The sequence below is a fragment of the Mya arenaria genome, chromosome 16 (assembly GCF_026914265.1).
Source record: "Mya arenaria isolate MELC-2E11 chromosome 16, ASM2691426v1".
Classification (NCBI taxonomy): domain Eukaryota; kingdom Metazoa; phylum Mollusca; class Bivalvia; order Myida; family Myidae; genus Mya; species Mya arenaria.
The window spans coordinates 23,332,463-23,343,387 of NC_069137.1; the positions used below are offsets into that span (position 1 = coordinate 23,332,463).

Sequence of the window (10,925 nt, forward strand, 5' to 3'; positions counted from 1 at the left end):
ATATGTCACACACAGAAAAGGATTCATGCATTCCCTCAAACCACAAATATACAAGTAACATTGCTATAATAGGTATGAATAAAAGACGTGTTACATCCATTCTATCAACAAACTTGATGAAATCTAGCAATGTTCTCTTTTCTTCAACTGTTTCATTGAGAATGTTCAATATTTTCTGAATCAGTAGCTTTATATCCGCAGTTCCCTCTATTTCAAGATACGTGTCAATGTTTGTGTCCTTTACGCGTTGTTGGGACATCCTCCAGGGTCGGGATGTTATCATGACAGTTGCATCTATTGTTGGCGCTAAATATGGGAGTACTTGTTTCATTAGGATGAGTCCATTCATCCAGGCCATCTGCTATGATCACGCATTTGCTGTTGGACAAAACACTTTGCATAGTTGAGTATGCACAAGCGCTCTCATCTTGTTGATAAATTATGTTGATGAGCTGATCGCGTATCATGTCTGTCAGGTCGCAGAGGTCGCAGCTATCTCTCAGAGTAAGGTTTTCATCTCAAAATTGGTCATCCTCCTTTGTTTCGAGAAGGAACATTTCTTTAAGATCGCTGTTTGTTTGAAACAACTTAAGTGACCCCAAAGACTCAGATAACGTTTGATTTGAAGAATGCTTGTCGGGTTCGTTAATCGTATTAGTTGATGATAACTGATTTGCCCACTTTAAAGCACACATTGCGGCACATGATGTCTTTCCCATTCCGGCCTCGCCAACAATGAACACGTTTTTTCTGAATTCATCAATTTGACAGAACAATTGTCGGTTAGATGTCACAGGTGTTCCCTTTCCTTTCATATCCGTACCAACCTTTCTGTGATTTTTCTCAAAGATTTTTGGAGGGACGTAAAACATATCAAGTTTCTCGTTCTTGTCCGACAACAGGGGCGATATGGGCGCACTATTGAGTCGCTTTCGGTAATATTTTGTCAGCCGTTGTCGTAGATCTGTGAACAAAGTACAGTCTTTTTATTTCACATTGTGCATACATTATATATAAACCAGTATTATATTCATTTAATTAAGACCACGCTTTGTTGTTGACATATTCGTTGTAGGCGTGGTAGGGCATTTTAGTTTTTAAGTGTGTTGCTGTGTGAATTTACCGCGAAGTTTGAAATTATACTACATAGATGATACAACATCGAATATATGTTCGAGCAGTTGTATTTGGCACTAATGTTTTATTCGAACATTCTCAGAACAATACAGGGTAAACATTTGTTCCTGATAAACGATGAAGTATCTTTATTTTTCAAAAACATCTATGTTTAAGCTGAAATTTATACTGCTGTTATTTCGCTTATAAAACTCCTTATTGTGTTGATACGCATAAACGAAAGAACATTTTGGGCATTTACCTTCCTTCCGTTCTACGTTTGACAGGGAAGAAACGTCTCTTATTCTCAGCAAGGCTTCTGATGCAGTCTCTTCAATAAAGCGTTTTCCAGTTTCAATCGATATTTTTCCTTCCAATACTGTCTCTTCCATTTCGAGTTTTCCAGTTTCAATGGCTGTTTTACTCTCCAACAACATCTCTTTCATTTCGCGTTTTCCAGTTTCAATGGCTGTTTTACTCTCCATCAACGTCTCTTTTATTTCACGTTTTCCTGTTTCAATGGCTATGTTACCCTTCGACACCGCCTCTTCTATTTCAAATTGTCCAGTTGCAATGGCCGTTTTACCCTTCAACAACATCTCTTCTACCTCACGTTTTCCAGTTGCAACCATTCTTGTTCCCTTCGAAACCGTCTCTTCTAGTTGACGTTTTACAGTAGCAATTGATGTTTTACTCTCCGACACCGTCGATTCTATTTCACGTTTTCCAGTCTCAACTGCTCTTAAACCTACAGCAACCACATTTTGTACATCTTGCTTTCCTGTCTCCAAGGACATCACAAGCTCATGCTTTCCAACCTGTATTGTTGCTCTGGCTTCTTCAAGTAGTTCACGGACATCTTCGGACGATATTGAAATAGTGTCTTTTTCAAGCTAAACAAATAGCCAATAAAAGATCTTACAATGACATTTCTATGTCATTGATGTACAGATTTATAAGTGAAATACATGTACATAACTGATTTCGATTCATTCGATTAAATGAAATAATACAGTACAAAATGTTGCTTGAACGTATTAAGTGTTAACATATATTGTAGTATTGTTGCTGAAGCGTCTAGTACTTAATTAAAATGGAGCGTGATAAGAACATTTCATGTAATTCGCCTTTCTTTCTAATGATATAAATATTTACCTGTTTTAGTTTAATAACAGCTTGTTGGGCATTGCTGTCACTAGCAAGATATTTTGAGTCTGTTAGAAGTGTATTCAGTGTGGCAAAATAGTCAGCTAAGTCGTTATCTGTCACTTTCAAATCTGGAGAATGACGAATACTTCGACTAATCTGCCGAGCCTGGAATGTAAATTTACCAGAACTTGAAAAATATTGTGTCATTGTGCTAAAATATACTAAGCACTATACTATATATTATTGAATACATTTGAATAAATTGTTTTAGAAAACGTGGAAATCACACTTCGTAAAAAATCCGCACTCCATGTTGCCGGGGCAAACTATAACATATTTTAAGATCGATTTAAACATTGATAACTCATTTTAAGGAACATTGTTTTAATTTCAATGTACTGATTACACATGTATACATCATACCGTCGTTAAAACGTTGGGTTGGTTAGTGATATTGAAGGAAACGCTTCGTTGGATCTCTGTACAGTTGATCATGACGCTTATGATGCCATTGAAATCTGTCTCGTCAAACGTGGAAACATCTTGGTAGCCGTCAGGTGGCATAAAATATTTGGCAACTTGCCAATGGCTGGAACACCACTGGTCAGCCTTAGTGTTCTTCCAAGACGGTCCTCCGTATCTGTGAACAGCGCATAATTCGTCCCGAAAATCATCGCATATCTGCGAGGGGCAAGGTCTGGACATTTTTAGTGCAGAATTGTGATACTTGCAGTTTCGAGGAGTTGAGCACAGTCCTTTTGTAGGACACCGTATAAGGTTCTCCGTCAGACAAAGATTTCATGATGCCCCAGGTGCGAGGTTCCGAGCCTGGATGATTGAGGAATAAATCTTTTGCTGAACGCGGTATGAGTCGCCTTCTACAAGATCCCGTAGACCGGCCTTGGTGATCCTAATGCGAGGGAGCCTTTAAGCCAGTTCTGGTTCTCCTTCTCTTTCAGAATGTCTTTGTATGAAGCCATTTGTGGGTCATGCGCCTTATCCTTGGTGATTCAATCTGGTCTGAACACGGCCTGACTCCACAGAATTTTCCGGAGCTACCTGAAGATAACAACTTAGTATGTACCTATGTATGTGTGCGTGCGTGCGTGCGTGCGTGCGTGCGTGAGTATGATGAGGGTGCATTGGTGCATGATTTATGAGTGCATGGATGCATGGGCGCATGTGTGCACGCATGTGTCTGACATTCAACTTACATTCATATAGATGAAAATAAAGACACACAACTGAGAGGCGTTTATCCGCGCATTTAGAAAACAAATTAAATAAACTCCAATGTAAATGATTTATAGTATGTTTAAGATAGTTGTGATCTTGTAACAGGACACTTGTATTGCATTAATAGTAATGTTAAGGTAAACATATCTGTTTGGACAAGTGGAGTGGCGTAACTCTAAGCTAAGCTTAGCTAAGAAGCGAATTATCTGGTGAATGTATGTCATCTGGTCATTCTTGCTGAATGGTTCCATATTTAACAGTTCTGTTTTATTCAATGCATGCGGACATATCTCTTATTGCGATATCTGTTTTGCATTTGCTGTGTTTATGATAACTATATTATATCTTTGGGCAACGTTTTGACATGTTAGACATATACAATAAAACTAAATGTTCGAGAGATGATACTTCTGATTGCGATGTATAAAATCCTAAAGCAAACAAATCAGTAGTATCCCTGATTGTAATATTGATATTTGATCAACAGTTTTGTGTCAGGCGGTAGTCATTTGCTAAATGTTTCGACAAATGAAATAAAAAATATATTTCAATCAATAATAGACACATTATTTTAATAGTCAAATGTCTTCATTCAAAAAGATAACTGCCATTGAGTCGATTTTGTTAAAAAGCACAACAAAAAAACCCACGATATTTTACTTTCGAATATCCTAAAATAAAAAACTATAATGTGGTTAACAAATTATTTGCCATGTTTGAATAACTTTTATACCCTATTAAAGTCCATTATGTTTTACTACATTCTTCTTAATGTGGCAGTCTTTTGATTTTAAAACAATATATATACATGTCTAACAAACATACATTTTGAGCGATAAACCTTTGTATTATATACCTATATATTTTCTGTCAAAATACGGCATTTTCAACTGAAAAACACGAAGAATCGAAAATAAATTCCGTATAACACATTGCATTTTTCTGTCTCCGTACTAAACACTAGAACGGGACTACATCTTTTTGATCGAACATGCTCGGTAATTTCTGCCATTCCGATTCCATTTTGCCCTGGTTTACATATAAAGCATATAAATAAATCATTGATATGATATTTTTGTTCAGTTGTATATAACAGCAATCATTAATAAGGTAAACAAATGTATAGCAAAAAAATCCCATTTACAAATTGTTTGTTAAAATATGCAGAATATCGCAAAACCGAACGCGATTTTCCGGTAACTAATGTGTCGGCTGCAAAAATACTTGTATACTACCGGCAGCTGTAAGTAAACAAACGCGATTTTGTAAACAAAAATACAAATATTGCCTGACAAATATCATCGCTTAAAGTACCGGCTCGATCGGATGACATCGCCGCTCCAATGCAATCAAATGTAGCAAACAACATTTCCGAAGTATCTTCCACAAAAAACATTTCAGGAAAAGTCCTTCAAAATGCTCGGCTACTCAACTGTAACATCACTATCAACAACGAAGAAAGATCGCCACAGAAAAACAAACGTAGACGGATTCTACGAGAGTGTAATCGAGAGTGACAGTGATTGAGTGCCCTTAAAGTTATTGGTTCCATGAATTAAACAGACATTTACCAGTTCAATCGTTTACTTGTTTTAAGATGGCAGACGTTTACTTTCATTTTAGTCAATTCATAAGTGACGTCACGGTCTCGCTTAAATATTTTATATTCATACGCCATTCATATTTTGAATTTTACATATATCCTTGGTACTATTTTATCTAGTTGCTTACGTGTTGTGGGGTTTGATGAAATTAAAACGTTAATATAGTTTGCTATGTTTATTCAGAAATAGTTTGAAAGTATCTTTGAAGGTATATAGTAAAAGGAAGATTATGTTCAGGAAAAAAATCTTTAAGTTTGTGTAATTCATGATATTCGTCCTGCTTTCTGTAAAACGTCTTGTTTATAGTTTACACATTCTGTAAATGAACCCTGCGTACCGGTCTTATTTTGACCTTTGTTGAATGAAAATTGAAAAAAATGACCCATTAAAGTAATCGATTAGATATGATTTAAATATTTCAGCACATAGATATATATATATTTAATGAAATTCGCATTATCTATAAATTCAGGTTATCTGTGGTTGCCGAAATAACTTGTCGGGTGTTCATATCTTGTTTTTGAGATTAATGCTATTGAACTGCATAAGCGATCGAATTGGGATTTCAAATAGAATGCCACGCATGCGCAATACCACTTTCCTTGGTACAAATGACATATATGCAGTGGCAATACTGCAGGTGCTTTGGCCTGATTTCAAAGAGGGTCTTTAGATCAGTTTTCAAATCAGATAAATGTTGCTAGAATATTTGTTTACCGTGCTCAAACAATTGTTATTTCATAGGAAGCTTATACATGCTAGTTCAGATATATTCAAAACATTTTCTATCATAGCCAAATATAAGATTATTTAATACTATCACATTCTGCAAGCTAACACACTTCACTGTTTAAACCCAAACATGATATACGAACAATCAGAGCCAAGATAACAGTTTGAATTTGATAACGTTTTGCTTTGTTGTATCTTCAATATAAATGTATTGACGTGAGTTTCGTATATACTGATCACGTGATCATGATATCTAGTTGACTTGATGTATGTCGATTTGGTGAGATCAAATTATCTGTATGTAATTTTAACTCGAATGATGAAAGATTCAAGACGTGAAATAAACTTTCTCTTAAGTAATTATTATATAAAATATTCATGTCATGTATCTCATAATTCCCGGCCGATAATGTACATTACTCCTCATCATCCAAATGTCCTGACACATATTAGTGCCACAATACCTGTCTTATACATACATCCCTCATCAGTCTTATACATACATCCCTCATCAGTCAATATCCTTGACGGATACTGTCATCTATGAACATTGCCTTGATATGTAACTCACCATAAGCCACACTCCCTGTCTTATACATACAGCCCCAATGAGTCAATATCCTTGACGGATACTGTCACATATGCACACTGTCGGGATATGTCACTCACCATAAGCCACACTCCCTGTCTTATACATACAGCCCCAATGAGTCAATATCCTTGACGGATACTGTCATCTATGCACACTGTCGGGATATGTCACTCACCATAAGCCACAATCCCTGACTTATGCATTCAGCCCTCATGAGTCAATATCCTTGACGGATACTCTCACATATGTACACTGTCGGGATATACTTCTCGTTATCAGTCACAATCCCTGTTTTATGCATGCAGCCCTCATCTGTCAATATCCTAGACCGATACTTCAACCTATGCAAACGTCCGGCATATGTTAATCCTCAGCATTAAATGTTTAAACATGATATGTTCATAAAACATTGCTCATAAACCAGAAAGAAAATGTGGATTTGAAGATTAAACAGTATGCACGAAACATCAAATAGAAATTTCACACAGGATAAGGAAAAGCTTAACTACCAGACGATGTATAAGTAATTTTCTCATGTGAAATATTGACGCATTTGTGTTTTTGAATCATAATGTGGAGGCGAACTAAGTATATATTATCGTTGGTATAAAGAGTCCGTTCATGTATATTTGTTAAACATTTATCGCACACTTGGCATGACAGTTTCAAGTATCTATGTGGCAATCATTCTTGCCTAATCATATTGTCAATACTAAACTTTATAACGTGTTTTTTTCAAGATTGAAATATTGTTTTTTTGTATAACATTCCGATTACCATGTTTGTAGCTACCGTCTGTTATCTTTAACATCCTGTAAAAGTACGTGTAAACAATGTCTTCTCTTAAAAAAACCCGACGACTAATGGCCTTTTATCTTTCCATAAATCAGAAATAGCTCTGGAGTTAAAACTTCTTTAATAACAAACAAATCATTAATCTTTCAAGAAATATGGACCAGGTTTCCTTTGCCTCAAACATTATCAATCCAATAAGCCAGCATGATACAGCTCATTTTAGCCATCATATTTTTTATAAACGACCAATTGTTTGTACCGGAAAGTTTTACCTCGTTAGGATTATATAAAGTAGAGCTTTTGCACATTCTACCGTTACGAGCATTAATATGTATAGATACCTGCAGTTATGATTTAGGCAAACGGGAAAATCAGAAGTTTGACAAAACAAATGGGCAAATCAGAATTTCAGGTATCTAAATACAAGCAACCACATTGACTTTGCCTTGTTTGTACCAACCAGAACTACTGCAATCCACATATACACCTATGTTCGTACAATGAACGATATATCGGTTTAATTAGGGATTCTATTCAATCGAAATCGAACATCATGCAATAAACAACACAGTGTTGTTGGCTAAATTGCCACATATTCGGTAGTTTTAGTAATAAATTTCCATTAAATGATAGCGCCCCTTTGCCGTTATGTATTTGGTCTTATCTCGGTATTCGGTAAGTTTCAAGCGCTAAAGAACTTATTGAACACAATACCTTCGAATAAGAGTTACTGAATTTAAAGTGCGACTACTGTACGTAAGTAATGGCTTTTGTCGCCATGGAAACATTATAATAATTGATTGGTCGATGTTAATAGTCAGAAGCGCGGTCTATCATTAAATCAACCTTCAGTTGTAGAATGAAATGTATGTGCATATAAAGATTTACATTATCGTTGATAACGAGGAAGTTGAATTCCATTATCACTCTATATTCAAATTAAATGATAAAATAGATTTGTAAAATTCGATTGTTAACTTCCAAGGTCGCCAATAAATGATTTCTTAATAAAAATAAAAACTAAGAATTCATGTATCAGAAATAAATCGTGCAGAACCGATAATACGTTATGTAATATTTATGCGTACATTTCCGTATTTTCTTTGGAATCTTCGTGCTATTCTCTTGAACAAACATACGAAATCAAGTGTTTATCAATTCATCATAATAAAAAGTGAACATTATTGCAATCTATTAGCAATGTGAATGTATACATGTTTGATGCTTATTATAATAAATAATTTTAAACACGTTTTTAGAAATCAAATTGTACTATGAAATTGTTTATGAGATGTACCCCACAACGATCATGTCTCAAACATACGCCATTTCAAGTTAAGGAATGAAAACTTTGAAAACTGTACTTTAAATCTGATAAAGCATGCATACTTGAAATCCCGTTATCTAATGAAGACACTTCAGGTGTGTTCAAACGGTGATTATATTTGCTCAGCTTTATTGTCAGGTGTTTCAGAGATACATGCAATTTAACAAGGGGTTTAAAACTGGCTTTCTTAGGTTCATGTCGGGCGTATTAATCTTAAATGTAACTTCCCTTTGCGGAGGTCTGTTCAAATATTAAGAACGGATATTTATTACAGCATTGATAATATGGGTACACTGTTGAAATATCAACTACCGCTAGTTACTATTGTCTTTTAAAGGTAGATTAAATTCATTTTAGCTTGGTAACAATCCGAAAACATGACTGTATTATCCAAATCAAAGCAGTCAAAGGCACCTGGACTCAGTGTCACCATTTTCCAAGGTCAAAAATACAAAAATACGAAACGTTTAGGACTTCTTCTTTATAAAATATTTAATGATAGTAATGCGTAGAATGGTCTAAACATTGAAATAGCAGGTATGTTCGACGTGTCAGCCAAATCATAATCCTTCAATGCTTAATGTTGATTGGTTTGACGTAGGGTAGAATACCTAAGGCTAACATTGTATGATACTACATAGTTATTCATGAAACGATACGCAGTGTTTTCGATGTTCATATCGGAACATATTGACTGCTATATACATGTTTACATAACCTAAGTTGGCTTACAGTAGAGACATTGTTTTCTGAATTGGTTTCTGTCTGTTTACTTGAAAAATTTGAACATTTATAGTCGAATAGTGTTAGTATTAATAACACATCTCAAATAAAACGTTAGCTATTGTAAGCAGTATTAGTTCCTACCAATTAAACAAAATAACACTTTCGAAATAAGAGCAAAATATTTTTATTTAAGTCGATGAAAAACAAAAGTTATGTAAAATCCTTTATTCGTGAATCTTTTTAGTTCTGCGATTCATATTCATTAAAAGGTAATCACGTGATGTGTGATAAAGTACAAAGCAGAGGGAACAACTCATTTTTGATATCCATCATTGACTTTTCGATTATACAGGTACATATACTTGTACAGTACTTCTGGTTGAGAAACTACCGGGCGATATCATTACCCTGTAAATTATTTTATGGCATCATGGTAAAACAAGATCCATAAAATAAAAAAGCACACTTATGGTGGGTGAACACCACGCACCAATCCACCCACCAAAAGTATTTAATTTGAAGCTAATTATTGTTGTGCCTGAGAGAAAAGTCGCACCACTTGAGTCGCGCCCAACACTAACGCCCCTCTCTACCATATAATCCTTAATTTAGCCCTGAACATATCTGCGGTAGCGAATGAATCGGCAGCTATCCAAAAACAACACCTTTGTCATTACAAGTCTAAATAACAATATGAAAATACCTTAATTTAAATGTAAGACAGGTATTGAAAAACACATGACTTACAACATCAGGCACTGTTCAATTTAGTTGGAAATTAGCATAAGCAGTTTTCAAATCTGACGACATTATTCACATACAAAGACGTATAGGTAATTAACAAACAATATCTTACCTTTCTTTGAAAATGTATATTCTTTATCATCCTAATAACGCCCACTTCCGGGGGCCATACCTCTACCTAGTTGTACATATGATATTGTCAGTGTCGCACTGTGAACTGGTGAACTGATCAAATACCATTGAGATATCACGCGAGATATCGAGAAAGGAGGACGCTTGTCTGATTATGTTTTAAGTCTAGTGATAAGCTTGATAACTGGGTTTAAATCGGTATTTCAAAGTAAACTTGCATAAACCAAATCAACATTTTGCCCGGATGGATACTTACTCATATATTATATTTTGACAACGATTTTTTTAAACTTGAAATTGGGTTATTTCACTTATTTTCTGCACAAACATCAAACAAAACTTATTATAAAATATTAAGCTGAAAAAAAAATCAATTTTCCAATCACGTTACTAACGTTTCTCTTCAAAATGGACCATTTTGTGTCGTTTTCAAAAATGGTAGGATAATAGATCTCTAGCTTACACTTGCATAACGTTTTAAAAAAGTAATTTATTCGATGTCTGACTTAACATAAGATTATATGCTCACTATAAGAGACATTGCTTATTTCATAGATATATTGAAAACCATTGCGAAGGGATAGGTGTATGAACTATGAAATGAACAATGGGACACAATGGTTAAAGTATCATACACATGAGAAATGAACAAGAGTGACGGTCTTAACCACCTATGAAATTGAATAATTGGGCCTAGCTTAAATCATGTTATAGCATCCGTAACATTTCCAAAGGTGTACCAGACAGCCACCTATGAAAATGAATAATCAGA

The 10,925-nt window shown here is 35.0% G+C and overlaps 1 protein-coding gene across 1 annotated transcript; it reads right to left on the reverse strand.

Annotated features, from left to right (window-relative positions):
- Positions 1 to 1,517: 1,517 nt before the first annotated feature.
- LOC128221503 (uncharacterized) lies at positions 1,518 to 10,214 on the reverse strand (the record flags this gene model as incomplete). Its single annotated transcript, XM_052930110.1, has 5 exons — positions 10,134 to 10,214; positions 3,148 to 3,324; positions 2,689 to 2,905; positions 2,272 to 2,430; positions 1,518 to 2,009 (listed from the first exon to the last, which is right to left on the reverse strand). Coding segments are annotated over exons 2-5 (966 nt in total), but the record flags the coding sequence as incomplete, so codon positions are not given.
- Between the last annotated feature and the right edge of the window lie 711 nt (positions 10,215 to 10,925).